Below are 19,611 nucleotides of genomic sequence, written 5' to 3' on the forward strand. Positions count from 1 at the left end.
ATCTTACAGCAGGTAAAATCATGAACTATTATGTGTCAACATGGATAAATCTCCAAAACGGTCTTGAAGGCAAAAAGCAACTCTTAGAATGGTATGTACGTTCTTAAAGTTCTTAGACATAAAGTTTAAGAACACGCAAAATGATGCTATTAGATTTAATCACGTGAAATGGCCATTTTTGTAGCTTAAAAAAAAGCTGACTATCAGCATCTCTATTAAGTTCAACCTAGGGTTTGTGGATGCACTCATGGTAATGATGGACGTAGAATTCAGGATGGCATTATCTCCTTGGGGACATTGGTGGTGGGGGGACTGGTACCATATTAGGGAGAGTACATGGAGAAGCTTCTGCTTGAACTGTCATATTTTATGTCTTCAAAAATTTTTGAAGGAAATATGGCAAAGGTTAAATTTATTAAAGCCGTGTGGTCGGTACATGGGTACACTCTTACTGTGTTCTTATACATTGCTGTTGAAAATAGTCGATTTTTTTTAAGTAAACCAAAGTGTTGATAGAGGTATAAGAATTATAATCTTATGACGTTATTAGGAAATATTTACAAAATGATGAACTCCTTTGCTGCTTCATTATGTAAACATAGCACTCATAAGGCTTTTAGTATAAATCAAAGATTGAAAAGCATCTCCCCTCACACACACCAGACGCTTCAATTTTTTTTTTCCCTAGCATTGCTAAAATCGTCATCATAAAAACCATTCATTAAGTGCCTCTCTTTTGCTTGCTACTGTGTTTGGTGGTGGTCAGATATATCTCTCTGGCATTTTATAAGAAATCTGGTGATGATATTCAGGGTTTTTTCCTTTTCTTTTCTTTTTTTGTACTTCTTTGATGCCAAACAGGAATCTGCAAGCAGAATATGATCGTCTCAAGCAGCAGCATGAACATAAAGGCCTGTCCCCACTGCCGTCCCCTCCTGAAATGATGCCCACCTCTCCCCAGAGTCCCCGGGATGCTGAGCTCATTGCTGAGGCCAAGCTGCTGCGTCAACACAAAGGCCGCCTGGAAGCCAGGATGCAGATCCTAGAAGACCACAATAAACAGCTGGAGTCACAGCTACACAGGCTCAGGCAGCTCCTGGAGCAAGTGAGACCTGCAGCTCTCTAACACGAGATAGTCACCAAAATTTACTTTCCTCTCTTAAAACTATAATGTAGAACTCTGAGTCCTTTTCAGAAATGCAGCGAGCATCAGTTCGTTCAGTACCTTGGTATGTGCTAGCGAAGTGCTACATATCAGGGACATAAAAAAAAAGTAGGAAAACTAGCATGTCTTTTTATATTTACTCCAGATTATTTCCTGCATAAATGTGTATTTGACCGATTGAAAATTCATGTTGGAAAAAAATACCGAAAGGTTTCCACTAGTTATGTAAAAGTGAAAATTTTGCCTCTTGAAGTGGAACTCTTTTTTGCAATTAGTCTTATTTTCTGGTATGTCTTTGGGTTTTTTCTTTTGATAATCCCTAAAACATAATTTTTTAAGTCTCCATGAAAAATGCAGCAGGCTACTGCATTGTAGGAGGCCCTACCTTACCTGTACATAGTCCTGACTTTTCTGGGAATTTTAAATTTTCAGGTATGTTCTCTCCGTCTTATTAGTTAATACTTCATAGAAATATGAATTCTCCATTACATTTTTGTGGCCTCGTATGATTTCACCATTCTCCCCTGACCTTCTAAGTCTTTCAGTTGTTTTCATGACTTTTATGTATCTTATGCCACTGTAGCCGTGATGTTTTTCAAACTTGTAAGGGGACACAATTCAGGTACAAAGACAGTATCCGTGGAGCTTATCACCAGTGAAACTTCCCTATTTTAACCATCTTTGGGAGGTTTCTAAGTAGGAAAGCTCATAATTTCTGAGTCTTGAGTATCTATAATAGGTTTATGTTTATATATTTGTGTGTTTATTATGAAAAATAATAATTCTATTTTCTTTTGGATGCCTTAGCCCCAGGCAGAGGCCAAGGTGAACGGTACAACAGTGTCCTCCCCTTCTACCTCTCTTCAGAGGTCCGACAGCAGTCAGCCTATGCTGCTCCGGGTGGTTGGCAGTCAAACTTCAGAATCCATGGGTGAGTGTCCGTCTTTGCTGCTCTTGGAGTTTGTTCTCTCTTAAGGGCTGGAAATGGTGCACTGTTTGCTCAGAGGTTTTAATCATCCAGTAAATTATCCAGTATCAGTTCTGGACCAGGCATTGTCGTAAATGCCTTAGGGGTACAAAGATGGAGACACTGTTACAGCCCTTAAAGGGCTGGCTACTCAGTTACTCAAAACAAGGCAGCGTGGTATTAAACTTTCGTGGATTTTGGAGACCAGAGGCGGCTTTTCTGAGGAACTGATATTTGTGAAGGGTTCTGGAAGATGGAATAGAAACTGGGCATACGCCAAAAAAGGGGTAGTGTAACTGAAAATTTAGAGACCAGGGCCGTGGGCTGGAAAGAGCCAGTGGTCCAGTTAGTAGAAAGATAGGGTCCAAGCAGGAAGTGGGGGGAAGGACGGCTACAGAAGAAGGTTGGGGTCACATTATAGTGACATGACTGTTGGACAGAGATGTTTGGTCAGTGTCAGGGAGCCACTAAAATACACTTAGCAGGTAAGAAATACCTTAAAAAGAAAGGATTCCAGCAGCTTTCTCTGTCCTAAAGTAAACTGTTTATCAGCGGAGACTAGTTAGGACGCAATCACAAAGGGCAAGGTATGGGGGTTCTGAGGACCCGTGCTTGAGAGATGTCTGGGATGGGAGGCGATGACTGTGAGACTTAATTGAAAATAGGGTACCCAAGGCCAGGGGACTGGCGGGAAAATGTGGAGGAAAGGAAATGAGGGGAGAAGAGCTGGTTGGAAGAAGGTAGTGATCCTTTTGAATGTGGAAGTACTGTGTTTGAGGAAGTGGTCAACGGGCAGTCTGCAGAGACTGGAGAGAGACCTCCACAGAACTGATAGCTGAAAGGTGAGAGATGAGCAATAGACAACAAAGGTGCCTGAATACAGTACCCTGGAGAGGACCTCCGTTTGGGTGATGGGGTAGCGAAGTAGTGCGGAGCAGTGTTGGAAGTTGGAGAATAAAGTAATAGCCTCCAAACGGAGAAGGAACTTTAAGACTGACAGATGAAACAGGCAACTCTGTAAAATAAGAAATACGAAGTTTATTGCAGTAACTTACACACAGGTAGGATCAGGTGAACGGTGATCCCAAAGCATTCCCGGCTGCACTCCCTGCCACGGAAAGCGGTGCAGGGGGACTTAAAGCGGCCAGAGCATGTCTGCAAGGATGGAAACGGGGGGCTTTTCTTTCCCCAGAGGTTTCCTGACCAGTAACCATCTGTCAGCAAAAGGCATTCTTCCTGTTTTCAAAAAGTTGAGAGGGAAGTTATCCGTCTTGGGTATGTTCCTTGTGAGGAGGCTACAGCTCAAGCATGTCGGGGGTGGGGCTGATGGTGGAGGTGACAAAATGGAGTCACTGTGGTCCAGCTGCATCAGCAGGCTTAGCTTGAAGGAAGAAGATGTGGGCAGTAGGTCAAATGTGGCAAAGGGCTCAATCACACTGAAAATAAATTACAGCTCAGTGGATCACTGTTACATGCATTAGCCACTTCTGAGAAAGCATTTTCAGCTAAGAGAAGGGAAGTTGGAGATTTTTTTCCCCAGTGAAAGAAAAGGTCAGGTAATACTGAAAATGAATATGGCTTGAAGACAGTGAAGAGACCCCCCCGTTGGAACATTATCGAGTAACACAGGGAAAAAGTGTGTTGAGGAAATGGGCACTACGGCCTGGTGTCGTTCTTCAGTGGTGTTCTCTCCCTGGGACTGTGCTCTAAGAAAACCAGTAGTTCATGAGGCAGATAAAAGAAGGTCAGAACAAGTAAAGCACTTTGAAGTGGTAATGAATCCATTGTTACAATGACCATGACAGGGGTGGCCAGCCATCTGCTTACCGGTCCATCCCCCTCCTTTCTCTTCCTCTTAAGAGCCTGCAGTGAGTCAGCCCCATGCTTCCCCCCCCCCCACCCCGGGTCCTAAACTGGGTTCCCTTGACCCTCCTGACCTTACCTCACAGAAAGGAAGAAACATGAGTCTGATTCACACTTAAAGCTCTGTTGCCTGGGACCGTGGTGTGTTGAATTCATTTTATGCTTCAGATCTTCCATGAGAGTAGACTGTAGAGGCGAAGTGCCTAGTCAAAAAGGAAAGGTCAGAGGTGTCGGTGAGTTTTAGGGTGGAAGATTAGGGTAGGGGACCACGGTCAGGAATATTCGGAAGTTGGACATCAAAGAAGTAAAATACTTTCCAGCGATGCGTGTGTCTAAGCTGTAGCCTCCCAGGGAACTGCTGCTGCGTGGAGGTGACTGAGGCCGAGCAGTGTGGCTCTTGGTGCTGGGAAGGCCAGGGCTGTCGGGAATGGGGAAAGATTCCTCAAGATACTGAGGAAGGCAGATGAGGGCATTGAGACTAGAGAACTCAAACTGTGAAAAAGGAGGCAATACTGGGCGCTGTTTTCCCGGCTCTACCACACGTCGGTGACGGCGAGCAGTCTCTGCGTCCGAGTCTCTTTCTCCAAGTGAGAGCTAGTGGACTGTTGGGACCATAAATGACAGCACAGCATATGAAAAAAATATTACATGCCTTTGTAAAGTCTATGAATTCCCAAAAAACGGAGTTTTAGTACTCTGCTATTTCCTACTGCAGGATTTTTCCCTTAAGCAAAGTATGTGAAACTAAGTTGCATATTTTAGTGGTGAGACGCAGAGCCCCGGGTGCTTAGAAGCATTAATTATTTAGGCCTGTCAAGACTGGCAAAAAGGCGGTGTGCCCATGAAAGCACCCAAATTATAGTACCCATCCGGCCATGGGCTGGGTGATTTGTGGAGCTGAGAGGATTGTGGCAGGAGGACAGAAATGCTTTTTCCAGTGGCTGAGTTGGGCTAAGAGAGAACTTGCCAAAATAAAACAGATAGGCTCTGTTGTCAGTACATTTGTTCTCTGAGAAGACTGGATTCAAAGGTGAGTTTTTTCCAACTGGACGAGCCAACTGCATTTAAGAAGGGAAAAGAACCCACCATCTTCTTGAAGGATGCACACAGGTGTGTAAAAAATGGAGTGTGCATCCTCATGCGATAAGGCTGGGGGTTGCTGAACCATATTCTGGTAGAGTTGCACTCTTTTTGTAACCCCAATAACTTTTTAAAGAGATGTATGAGTGAAGTCATATTGGATGATAATACTCATCACTGGTAAGTCTGTCTCGTGTATACATTTTTAAAAGGGGACAGTGTCCTCAGTTCTATTTAAAAAGACAAATGAGCAGTCTAGCTTCTTTTAGCTCATTTAGTCACGTACACAGGAGTCTGACTCCTTCACTTCTACCCAATCACTTTGTAAAGAATATGTTATATTGTACTTATTTGCTTACTTTACACAATGTTAAAAGGGTCCTTAGCTTCTTAGTGTAGAATAATTTCAGACTTAGGGCAGAACTGCAATTAATTTAACATTTTGCCATGTTTGCTTTATTTTCAGTACCATGTTTATGTTTATCTATGTGTTAACATCGTTATACACACAAATACAAATGAATATATACTGTGTGTGTATATATATATATATAGTTTGACTCAGTAAAGATTAAGTTTCATACATAATGATGTGTTAACATATAGATCCTGTCTTACATAATCACAATAGGAAATTAACACTGCTACTGTTATCTAATATACAATTTAAACTCGAATATCCCCCCTCTGCCACTAATATTCTTTATAGCGTATTACTTTTTTCATCCAGGATCCAGTAAGGGGCCAAGCTTTGCATCTAGATGTATGATGCTGAGCCTCATAGCCTGTAGGAGAGGTCAGGCCAGTTGCTTTGTAGAATGTTTCTCAGTTTCAATTTGCCTGCTTGTCTAGGCATGATCAGATTCAGGCTAAGTATTTTATGCCACATTACTTACCCCATGGTGATGATGGTGATGTTGTGTCCATCACGTTAAGGCCATCCTCAAGATTGCCAGCCCAGAACTCTCTCCCGAGTGTCTTCTGGAAAATATAGATACATATGATAAGGTCCATTTACCCCTCCCCTGGCTATTATACTTATCATTGTAAGACTTCTGCATTTTACATGAAGTGGTACAATATTACATCTAAGTAGACTGTGACCCCTTAATGATGTATATTGTAATACCTCGATCAACTATTAAAATATAAGTGAAAGACACAGCAAATGCCAGTAGATACACTGAAATGGAATTCTAAAAAATACTGGAATAATCGAAAAGAAAGTAAGAGAGGGGAACAAAACAAGCCAGACATACCAAATACACAGCACATAATAACATGGCAGACCTAAAACCAACCATGTCAATAATAGACTGTACAGTCCAATATAAGTCAGAGAATATCAGAATGTATACAAAAGCCAGACCTAACCATATACTGTCTATAAGACAGGTACTTTACTTTAAATTAGGGAGTGGGGAAGGGGAGAAAGACATCACACATCATGATAACACACTTTGAATACATCTCCCTTCTGGGTAAGTCCCCCTCTCCCGGAAACGTAAAGGGGACTTCTTTAAACAAAAGTGTGTTACTTAGTAACAGTACAGTTTCACCATTAAAGATAATATGTAGTTCAAGTCAGAATATTCTAATGTTGTAATAGTGACAGGCTAATAGCTTATAAATCTAGTATGAAGAATAAAAAAAAGTAGTAAGAAATAACAATAACCAAAGTAATTTCTTAATGGATATACAAGGTAAAAAGGTGTAAATTGTGTTATCAAAACATAAACCACAGTAACCACAAAAGAGAAATAAATCTAAGCATAACACTACAATCTTCAAATGACAAAGGGAGAGAGCCATATAAGACAAGCACAGAGGAACTACAAAACAGACAGAAAACAATTTTAAGTGGCAGTAAGTACATACCTATGAAAAAGGTACTTTACATGTAAATTGACTAAGTTCTCTAATCAGAATCTATGCAGTGCCTAAATGTATTAAAAAACCGCAAGACTCACCTGTTTGCTGCCTAGAATAGATTCACTTTACTTGTAGAGACTGAGACTGAAGGGATGGAAAGAGATAGTCCATGCAAATGAAAATCAAAACAAACCTGGGAAAAGCTATACTTCTATCAAGCAAAACAGACTATGAAACAAAGACTATAATGAGACACAAAGAAGACTATCACATAATAATTAAAAGGTCAAACAGGACTCTAACATTTATAAATATTTATGCACCCAACATAGGGACACCTAAATATATAACGCAAATATTAACAGACCTAAAGGGAAGAGATAGCAATACAATAGTAGTGTGGGACTTTAATACCACTCTTATATCAATGGATAGATTATCCAGACAGAAAAGTCAATAAGGAAGCATTGGACTTGAACCATACATTAGATCACATACACATATACAGAACATTCCATTCAAAAGCAACAGAGTACACATTCTTCTCAAATGCACATGGAACATTTTCTAGGATACATCATAGGAATGATGTTTGTTAGGCCACAAAACAAGACTCAATAAATTTTAGGAAGATTTAAATCATATTGAGCATCTTTTCTGACTACAGTGTTATGAAACCAGAAATCAAAGACAAGAATAAAACTAGAAAACTCACAAGCAGGTAAAGATTAGCAACATACCACTGAACTACAATTGAATTGATGAAAAAAATCAAAAGAAACTTAAAAACATACCTTAAGACAAATGTAAATACCATGTACAAAAGTTATGAGATGCAGCAAAAGCAGTTCTGTGAGGGAAGTTCATGACAATAAATGCCTGCATCAAGAAAAAAAAAAATGTCGGGGATCAGCCAACATGGCAGAGTAGGACACTCATAGTTCACCCTCTCCCACCAACACTCACATCTACAGACACACCCAGCCAACCAGAGCACCCATCGCCCTCTTCAAAAGACAAAGACATCACGAATCTGTTTATTCCTGCATATTCTTTAGATAGATAAACTCCTTAAAGACCACAACAGATAACTGATACTCCTTAAGCCACAGTGCCAGAGAGATAGGAGTGACATGAAGAAGCAGAGGAACCACTCCCAATTAAAAGACCAAGAGAAATCCCCTGAAAGAACCATCAATGAAATAGACCTTGATGGACTGCTAGATCAAGATTTCAAAAAAGCAGTGATCAAAGTACTGAAGGAACTAACACAGATAGTGTTTAGAGATATAAAATGTCAAAAATGAAATTGCAGCTATAAAGAAAAGCCAAATAGAATTGGTAAACTCATTGGCTGAGATGAGAGCTGACCTAAAGGCTGTACAAAGCAGGCTAGATAATGCAGAGGAACGAATAAGTGACCTAGAAAACAGGACACCAGAAAGCACCCAATCAGAACAGCTGAGAGAAAAACAAATAAAAAACAATGAAAACAATATAAGGGACCTATGGGATAATATAAAGTGTGCCAATCTACGCATAATAGAGGTTCCAAAAGGGGGAGAAAGAACAAAGGGGATTGAAAAGGTATTTGTAGAAATTATGACTGAAAACTTCCCAAACCTAAAGAAGGAATCAGATATCCAAGTACAGGAGGCTCACAGGGTCCCAAACATACCCACACCAACACATATCATAACCAGGATGGCCAGAGTCAAGGATTAAGAAATGATCCTAAAGGCAGCAAGAGAAAAGCAAAGAGTGAGTTACAAGGGAACCCCCATAAGGCTCTCAGCTGATTTCTCTACACAAACACTACAGGCCAGAAGGGAGTGGCAAGATATATTCAAAGTCCTGAATGAAAAAAAGATGCAGCCTAGGATACTCTATCCAGCAAAGCTATCCTTTAGAATAGAAGGAGAGATAAAGAACTTCACAGATAAGAAAAAACTAGAACAGTTTTAGCAACCCTAAACCTATGCTAAAACTAATATTGAAAGGTCTACTATAAATAGAAAAGCAGCAGGATGCTACAGAAATGAGAAACTCATAACTAGAAAGGTGAAAACTACCATGAATTACAAATAGAATAAACAAAATTGTAAAAGAAGACAGCTAAATCATTAAGAGTGGGAGAGGGAAGCAAGAAAACAGAGTCTTTTTCTTTTTTAAATTTTTTGTTCTTCGTACCATAGGTTTGAGCTTCTATTACTATCTGTTTCATGTTTCAATTATAGTAATGGGTTAATAGACTTTAAAAAAGGGTGACCACAAGCCAAAAACTTACAATAGAGTCACAAAAACTAAATAAAATCCAAGATAATACAAAGGAAAATTACCAAACCACAAAAGGAAGAAAGGAACAAAAAGAAAATGCCAAATCAACTGCAAAAATAAGTTCAAAATGGCAATAAACACACATCTATCATTAATTACTGTAAATGTCAATGGACTAAATACTCCAGTCAAAAGACAGAGTGGCAGATTGGACAATAAAGCAAGAACCTTCAATAGGCTGCATACAAGAGACCCACTTTAAGGAGAAGGACACATACAGATTGAGAGTGAAACGATGGAAAAGGATAGCCCATGCAAATAGAAAACCTAAGAAAGCAGGTGTTGCAGTACTGATTTCAGACAAAATAGACTTTAAAACAAAGGCCCTAAAGAAAGATAAAGAAGGACATTATATAATAATTAAAGGAGTAATACAAGATGAAGATATTACACTCATTAATACATATGCACCCAATACAGGGGCACTTAAGTACACGGAGCAACTACTAACAGAGATAAAGGGGGAAACTGATGGGAATACAATCATTGTTGGAGATCTTACCACCACAGTAACATCACTAGACAGATCTTCCAGACAGAAAATAAATTAGGCTACAGAAATTACAATAGAAAAATTAGACTTGGTGGATATTTTCAGAGCATTACACCCCCAAAAATAGGATATACATTCTTTTCAACTGCACATGGAACATTTTCTAGGCTTTATCATCTACTTAGGCACAAAAGAAGCCTCAACAATTTTAAGAAGATAGAAATTATCTCAAGCATCTTTACTGACCACAATGCCATGAAACTAGACATCAACTCAGAAAAACAAAGGAGAAAAAAAGGACAGCATGGAGATGAAACAGCATGCTACAAAAAAAAAACCAATGGGTCAATGATGAAATCAAAGTTGAAATTAAAAAACACCTTGAGACAAATGGCAATGAAAACACAACCACACAAAATTTATGGGACACAGCAAAAGCTGTGCTAAGAGGGAAGTTTATAGTGATACAGGCCTTCCTCAAAAAAGAACAATCTCAAATAAACAATCTAACCCACCCGCTAAAAGAATTAGAAAAATAAGAGCAAAAAAAAAAAAGCAGAAGGAAGGAAATAATAAAGATCAGGGAGGAAATAGATAAAATATTTAAGATTTAAAAAAATAGAAGAAAAACCAATCAAACCAAAAGCTGGTTCTCTGAAAATAAATAAAATCGACAAACCTCTGGCCAAACTCAAAAAGAAGAAAAAAGAGCATAAATAAGCAAAATAAGAAAGGAAAATGGAGAAATTACAACAAATAACATAGAAATACAGAATATCATTTGAGAATATTATGAAAAACTATATGGAAGCAACATAGATAACCTAGAGGAGATGGACAAGTTTCTGGAAACATAAATCCACCAAGACTGAATCAAGAAGAAACTGACCACTTGAACACACCGATCACTAGAAGTGAAATCGAATTAGCAATAAAAAAAACCTCCCTACAAATAAAAGTCCAGGACCAGACAGCTTCACTGGGGAATTCTAGCAAACATACAAAGAACTCATACCAATCCTCCTCAAACTCTTCAAGAAGTTTGAAAAGGAGGGAATACTCCCAAACTCATTCTATGCAGCCACCATCACCCTGATACCAAAACCAGGCAAAGACACTACCAAAAAAGAGAATTACAGACCAATACCAATGATGAAGATAGATGCCAAAATCCTCACCAAAATATTAGCAAATAGAATCCAACAGCACATAAAGAAGATTATACATCATGGTCAAGTGGGGTTCATCCCAGGGACACGAGGGTGATTCAACATACGCAGATCAATCAATGTAATACACCACATCAACAAGAGAAAGGACAAAAACCACATGATCATCTCAATAGATGCAGAAAAAACATTTGATAAAATTCAACACCCATTTATGATAAAAACTCTCACCAAAGTGGGTATAGAGGGAACATATCTCAACATAATAAAAGCTATCTATGACAAACCTACAGCCAGCATAGTACTCAATGGTGAAAAACTCAAAAGCTTCCCAGTAAAATCTGGGACAAGACAAGGCTGCCCACAGTCACCACTCCTATTCAACATAGTCTTGGAAGTCCTCACCACAGCAATCAGGCAAGAGAGAGAAATAAAAGGGATCCAAATTGGAAAAGAAGAGGTAAAAGTGTCACTGTATGCCGATGATATGATACTATATATAGAAAACCCTAAAAGGTCCACACAAAAACTACTAGAGCTGATCGAAGAATTCAGCAACGTAGCAGGTTCAAGATTAACGTACAAAAATCAGTTGCATTTCTTTACACTAATGATGAATCAACAGGAAAAGAAAACAAACAATCCCCTTTAAAATAGCACCCAAATTAACAAAATACCTAGGAATAAATTAACCAAGGAGGTGAAAGAATTATACACAGAAAACTATAAACCATTGATGAAGGATATTAAAGAAGACTTTAAAAAATGGAAAGATATCCCATGCTCCTGGATTGGAAAAATCAATACTATTAAAATGGTCACATTGCCCAAGGCAATCTACAGATTTAATGCAATCCCTATCAAATTACCCAGGACATATTTCACAGAACTAGAACAAAACGTAATAAAATGTGTATGGAACCACAAGACCTAGAATTGCCAGAGCATCACTGAAGAAAAAGAAAGAGGCTAGAGGAATAACTCTCCCAGACTTCACACAATACTATAGAGCTACAGTCATCAAGACACCATGGTATTGGTACAAAAACAGACATACACACCAATGGAACAGAATAGAGAGCCCAGAAATGAACCCACAAACTTTTGATCAACTCATCTTTGACAAAGGAGGCAAGAATATACAATGGAATAAAGACAGTCTCTTCAGCAAATGGTGTTGGGAAAACTGGACAGCAGCATGTAAATCAATGAAGCTAGAACACTCCCTTACACCATACACAAAAATCAACTCAAAAGGGATCAAAGACTTAAACATAAGATAAGATACAATAAACCTCCTAGAGGGATATATAGGCAAAACATTATCTGACATACATCTCAAAAATTTTCTCCTAGAAGAAATAAAAGCAAGAATAAACAAATGGGACCTGATGAAACTTACAAGCTTCTGCACAGCAAAGGAAACCATAAGCAAAACAAAACGACAACCTATGGAATGGGAGAAAATTTTTGCAAAAGATGAAACTGACAAAGGCTTGATCTCCAGAATATATAAGCAGCTCATACAAATTACTAAGAAAAAAACAACCCAATCCAAAAATGGGCAGAAGACCTAAACATACAATTCTCCAAGGAAGAAATACAATGATCAATAGGCACATGAAAAAATACTCAATATTGCTAATTATCAGAGAAATGCAAATCATAACTACAATGAAGTGTCACCTCACACCAGTCAGAATGGCTATCATTCAAAAGTCAACAAATGACAAATGCTGGGGAGAAAAAGGAACCCTCCTGCACTGCTGGTGGGAATGCAGCCACTGTGGAAAACAGTGTGGAGATTCCTCAAAAGACTAGGAATAGACTTACCATATGACCCAGGAATCCCACTCCTGGGCTTGTATCCAGAAGGAAATCTACTTCAGGATGACACCTGCACCCCAATGTTCATAGCAGCACTATTTACAATAGCCAAAACATGGAAACAGCCTAAATGTCCATCAACAGGTGACTGGATAAAGAAGAGGTGGTATATTTATACAATGGAATACTACTCAGCCATAAAAACCGACAACATAACGCCATTTGCAGCAACATGGATGCTCCTGGAGAATGTCATTCTAAGTGAAGTAAGCCAGAAAGAGAAAGAAAAATACCATATGAGATCGCTCATATGTGGAATCTAAAAAACAAAAAGAACATAAATACAAAACAAAACAGACTCGTTGACATAGAATACAAACTTGTGGTTGCCAAGGGGGAAGGGAGTGAGAAGGGACAGACTGGGAGTTTGAAATTTGTAGATACTGACAGGCATATGCAGAATAGATAAACAAGATTATTCTGTGTAGCACAGGGAAATATAAACAAGATCTTGTGGTAGCTCACAGCGAAAAAGAACGCGACAATGAATATATGTATGTTCATGTATAACTGAAAAATTGTACTCTACACTGGAAATTGACACAGCATTGTAAACTGACTATAACTCAATAAAAGAAAATACCTTTACACTTAAGTGAACTACAAAAAGAAGAGCAAACAAAGGCCAAAGTTAATAAAAGAAATACATTTCAGAGCAGAAATCAATGAAACAGAGATGTAATACACAATGGAAAAGAGCAACAAAACTACGAACTTGTTTTTTGAAAAGATAAACAAAATAGACAAAACCAGCTAGACTCACCAAGAAAAAGGACTCAAAATCAGAAATGAAAGAAGAGATATTACAACTTACACCACAGAAATACAAAGAATCATAAGACTGAAGAATAATTATATGCCAATTGGATAACCTAAAGGAAATGGGTTAATTCAAAGAAACATACAACCTGCCAGGAAAGAATCATGAGGAAATAGAAAATCTGAACAGATCAATAATAAGCAAGGAGATTGAATCCATAATCAGAAGTCTCCCAGTAGAGAAAACCCCAGAATCAGATGGTTTCTCTGGTGAACTCTACCAAACATTTGAATAACTAACACCAGTCCTTCTCAAACACTTTAAAAAAAACTGAAGAGGAAATAATACTTCCAAAATTATTTTACAAGGCCAGCATTACTTTGATCCCAAAGCTGGATAAGGACACTACATGAAAACTATACACCAATATCTTGTGGATATATAGATTGAAAAATTCTCAACAAAATATTTGCAAACCAAATTTGACAATATATTAAAAAGATCATACACCATGACCAGTTGTATTGATCCTTCAGTTGCAAGGATGGTTCAACATATATAAATCAATCCATATGATATACCACAGTAAAAGAATGAAAGATAAACATCATCTGATAATCTCAAGAAATGCAGAAATACAATGTTTTTTTTAATTTAACACCAAAAGCAAAGGCAACAAAACCAAAAATAAACAAATGGGACTGTATCAAACTAAAAAGTTTCTGCACAGCAAAAGAAACCATTAACAAAAGGGAAAAATAACCTACAAAATGGGAGAAATATTTGCAAATCATGTAACTGTGACAAGTGGTTAATATTCAAAATAGACAAAGAACTTGCACAACTCAATAGCATGAAAAAAGTCCGATTTTAAAATGGGCAGGAGATCTGAATAGACATTTTTCCAAAGAAGACACACACATGGCCAAAAGGTACGTGAAAAGGTGCCGAACATCACTAATCACTGGAAATGCACATCAGAGCCACCATAAGCTAGCATCTCACACCTGTTAGGGTGACCATCATCAAAAACACAAGCAGTGGGGCTGGGCCAGGAAGAGAGCCACGCCCGGAAGCTGTTCTTCAGGGGAGGGTTTGAGGAGCTGGCAGCAGTGGTCTCCCAGGAGGAATTCGAGACACCTTGCTGCTGCTGGGAAGAGTGGTTGGGGCGGCAGGGCCTCGGGCCTGACTCTGCCACCCTGTGATGCTCACTGCATCCCTCACAGCTCCTCCTCTCCTGGCCCCTCTACCTGGACCTGCAGTTACTTCCCCCAGAACAGGGGAGTGAACTGCCCATCCGAGGGCCACGCGCTCTCTGAAACTTTCTGGTATCATATACTGAATGAACTGAGTCCAGTGTTCTTATATCATTCATTTTGAAATCACATTTGTGAAAGCATACATTTTCAATCGGAACCTGAGACCCATCTCTGCAATTCATGACTATGCCAATTGCCACAAACATTTTAAGCACTTTAAACAAACACATGAATTATTCCTCAATTCAACAAAAAAGTATTAAGACTATGAGTTACGTTTACATTTGTAACTATAGTGATGAATGTTAACCAAGCTTATTATGGTAATCAATTAGCAGTATATACATATTTCAAATACTTATGTAGTACACCTAAAACTAACACAATGTTATATGTCAGTTATATCTCAATAAAAATAAATACAAAGGAATAATAGCTACTAATTTCAGTATCTTTCACCACCATTCAATACTCACCAGCTAATAATCAGCATCATTTATATACCATTAATATTATAAGAATGTAAACACACCATTTTTATGTAAAATTGAAACCATCTACCATAAATCATAATTTTAAAAGTCACTGAAGGTAAATATCAGGTACTAGATAAATTTTTTTTTTCCTTCTGAAAAACTGGAGAAAGGCAGGAAAGGTATAGGTTGGAAATTGCCTAAAAACAAAATATGTGATTTAAATCACTAATCCAAAGGAAAACAATGTTGAGCATATTTGCTCATACACAGCCCCCCTTTTAAGAGAAAATCATATTCTAATACACAGGTTCTTTTTGTGTAAAGAGAAAATAGTTTGCTTGGGTGTAAACAAAATCATAAGTATAAGGATTCTTGTGTCTCAGCTGCACAGACTGGCTCAAATCACTTTTCAGGCAAGTAGAACCATTATCGTCGTTTCAATTAAGGAAAAGGAAGTGAGTTGGATGGCCTTTTATCCCTTCAAGAAAACCTACAACTATGGTGCATTTCGGAAGACTTAAAGAATATCTTGCCCATAGCAAACTATTTCATTTCTTTTATCTCAGGTTAAATTGAGTTATTTCACTTCTTTTTTCCTTCAGTTCAGCAATGTCTATCATATCATGCTGTATCAGAGTACTTTTAAAACTTTGACTATGTCTTTCCTTATTTTGAAACATTCATTTTTAAGATGTTTCAGTCATTTCTTTGGCCCAACTTCATTGTAGCCATGAAACCTATAGCTAATAATCCAAAACGGATTTTTATGCATGTCTGTGGGAATCACCTCGGAGTAAAGTCAAACTGAAGAATTAATGCTAAAGAATTGCCATTAACTCACATGAAAAAAATGCTCAGTATCACTAATTATCAGAGAAATGCAAATCAAAACTACGAGGTATCACCTCACACCAGTCAGAATGGCCATCATTCAAAAGTCCACAAATGACAAATGCTGGAGAAGGTGTGGAGAAAAGGGAACCCTCCTACACTGCTGGTGGGAATGCAGTTTGGTGCAGCCATTATGGAAACAGTATGGAGATTCCTCAAAGGACTGAAAACAGACTTACCATATGACCCAGCAATCCCGCTCCTGGCCATATATCCGGAGGGAACTCTAATTCAAAAAGATACACACAGACCAATGTTCACAGCAGCACTATTTACAATAGTTAAGACAGGGAAACAGCCTAAATGTCCATCAACAGATGACTGGATAAAGAAGTTGTGGTGTATTTATACAAGGGAATGCTACTCAGCCTTAAAAAAGAATAAAATCATGCCAATTACAGCAACATGGATGGACCTAGAGATTGAGTGAAGTAAGCCAGAAAGAACGAAAAATACCATATGATAGCACTCATATGTGGAACCTTAAAAATAAAAAAGATACAAGAGGACACTAATGAACTCATGTACAAAACAGAAAGAGACTCACAGACATAGTAAACAATTTCATGGTTACCAGGGGAAGGGGCGTGGGAAAGGATAAATTGCGGAGTTCAAGATTTGCAAAGGTTAACCACCATACATAAAAATAGATTTAAAAAACCAAGTTTCTTCTGTACAGCACAGGGAACTATATTCCGTATCTTGTAATAACCTTTAATGAAAAAAAAAAATTATATATATATATATATATATATATATATATATATATATATATATGAATATATGTAGGTATATGCATTACTGGGACATTATACTGTACACCAGAAATTAACCCATTGTAACTGACTATACTTCAGGTTAAAAAAAAAAAAAAAGGTGCCTCCTCTTCCCCAGTTCGGCAAAATTTTGTATCGGTAATGGAACAAAGAGATGTGATCGACCCTGCGGTTGTCAGCCTCCTCTTCCTCCTGGAAGTATTTAATTCATTCCATCCTCTTCAGATAATGGCAGTTTAAAACCACAGGCAAAAAGAAACTAAAGATGCTGAATTTCATTTTTTCATTGCTAAAGGCATAAATATAAGCAAGCAGTATGTATATGTGGATGGGCAGATAGATATTGTACTTCCTTTTCCACCTTATTACCTAATTTCTTCAGCATTCATTTCCTCTCCTCAGAATATCAGAGGTTTCCTATGGTATGTTACCAAGATACAGACTCAGGGTTTTTGTCTACCCCAGGTCCTTACCCCTCCTTTCTAATAATGGTATACAGCCTCACATCCACCTAGGATATGATTTTGTCTAAATGAGGAGCATTGCCAAAGATTCTTTTAGCTTGTACTTTAAGAAAGAACAATGAAAACTTGATAATAAATGCAGGATTATAATCATAGTCGAAAATCCAAGTGGCATAGACCAAAGGAAATGACAAGCATATTTAAGTCATTAAATCACTGGCTCCCCAGTCATTTCTAACTCTGATGTGAACCTGAGGTTGTCCTTAAGCATGTCCATTACTGTTGATTTGCCGAAGCAAGGTCTTGTTTTAAATGGAAGTAACAATGTGCAGAACAAACGGAGCTTCAAAAGGACTTATTTTCATTATTGGAAGATTGGATGTTATGAAAAATTACTTTCAAATGACCTTCAAAGTAAGTTCAAAATAACTGTTTGCACTTAAGAAATTTCTTCCTTGCTGCAAGTGCTGTATTTCACTGACACATGAATACAGTAGAGACACAAATCGACAAAATCTACAAGGAGATTCCCACCCCCAGAGGAAGAACATCCATCACTAAGCTCCTTTCCATCCACTTCCTCATTCTCTCCTCCCATGAACAAATTCTCAAACATGGAAAAAACAATTTCCCTTTACAAGCCTCCAAACACATAATTATGATGAAGTAGCCCCATGTAACAAAGAAGAAAGGAACGTAACTTCCCAGGATAGCGCGTATCTACACTCCTTAGAATATCAGTATTTCATTACCGATATAGGTCATCCACAACTCTTATTTCTCCCTGTTACATTGGACTTTAAAGGTACTTGAGCTTTGTTTGTATTTTTGGTTAAATGTCACAGGAACAAGTGGGGAAAATACTGCAGTGTCTACACTCCTTTCTTACCTTCCTAAAGTGAATGCAAAATGTCACATTCTTCTTTTCTTTTGTGTTGAAGAGACACTGCAAGTGTGCGATAATAACTTTTTATTACAAGAGGAAACATTTCACATTTGTTAATGGGGCATAAACTTACAGCAAGTTTATCTTAACTTCTAAGCAGATACACAGTTTTTTCCCCCAAAGATAATGACAGATAAATCCTGGCATGAAATTCTTCTTCCCTTGGAGGAACTGTTCCTGAATTATTAAGCTTCGGGATTTTTATGTATGTTATTTATGAACAAGTAACAATGAATTTATAACGGATTTTAAAATGCCATCATGAACGTTTTCTCTAGTTCCTCTATTTTTCCCTTAAGTGTAATTTGCCATTATCTGTGTTTGCTTTCATTAAGGCGAGGAAGATCTTCTCAGTCCTCCCCAGGACACAAGCACAGGGTTAGAGGAAGTGATGGAGCAGCTTAACAACTCCTTCCCCAGTTCAAGAGGTAAGCTCCGCTATCCAGAAGTCACTCAGACTTACTGGACATAGGCCATTTGTTTCCACACCCAACGAGGATGTGTTAGTTTCCATGTTTAAATAAACAGGTGCTGACAAACTTCCAATATGGGATCATTGTTACAAGATTTTATTTTCAAATGTGAACGTCTGGTTTGGAGTATTTTGAGTTCAAATACCTGTGTAATCAAGATGTTTCTAAAAATAAGAATACTAACTACCATTTATAAAGTATTTTTACTTGTTTGGCACATTAGTCTGAAGAGTTAACTATGAGATAGCTTTCACTTCAAGAGCAATTATTAAGTGACTTTTAGAGACGAGGAAATTAATGCCCTGATGGTGCCTTTGCCAGGGACATACAGCTACTCTGTGATACAGCGAGGTGCAGTACATGCCTAGTGTATGGTAGTGGTGGGGACTCTGGCTTGCAATCTGATGCCCTTCGTTTATATTTAAAACCTGTCTCTTACCCCATCAATTAAAGATAGGTACAATAAAATCTTTATGTAATACTTTGTTACTTTTTTCACCTCCATACCGTCTTCACAAAGAAAGGCATTAATATTATTTACTTTAAATATTAATATAGCTTAATATTGTTTAATATTATTATTTCTCCCCATCTCTTTGACCTTGTATATTTTGCCTCTGCTACCAAAAAAACAGCATTTTACGCTACTGATTTTTCCTACCAGCCAGTATCAGGTGCCTTGCTTCATCCAAAGAGGCATCTTGCTATTGTTAGTTTTTCAAAGTTTTTATTT

General features: G+C 38.0%; 1 protein-coding gene across 13 annotated transcripts in view; it reads left to right on the top strand.

Annotated features, from left to right (window-relative positions):
• Nucleotides 1-19,611, top strand: part of DMD (dystrophin) — a 1,947,932-nt gene that overhangs the window by 1,913,240 nt on the left and 15,081 nt on the right. For all 13 annotated transcript variants that reach the window (XM_064483309.1, XM_031445593.2, XM_064483311.1 and 10 more), the window contains 3 exons: nt 862-1,105; nt 1,973-2,096; nt 18,741-18,833. In XM_064483309.1, coding sequence (XP_064339379.1) covers nt 862-1,105; nt 1,973-2,096; nt 18,741-18,833 — 461 coding nt within the window. The remainder of the gene's footprint in view (nt 1-861; nt 1,106-1,972; nt 2,097-18,740; nt 18,834-19,611) is intronic.

The sequence above is a fragment of the Camelus dromedarius genome, chromosome X (assembly GCF_036321535.1).
Source record: "Camelus dromedarius isolate mCamDro1 chromosome X, mCamDro1.pat, whole genome shotgun sequence".
Classification (NCBI taxonomy): Eukaryota; Metazoa; Chordata; class Mammalia; order Artiodactyla; family Camelidae; genus Camelus; species Camelus dromedarius.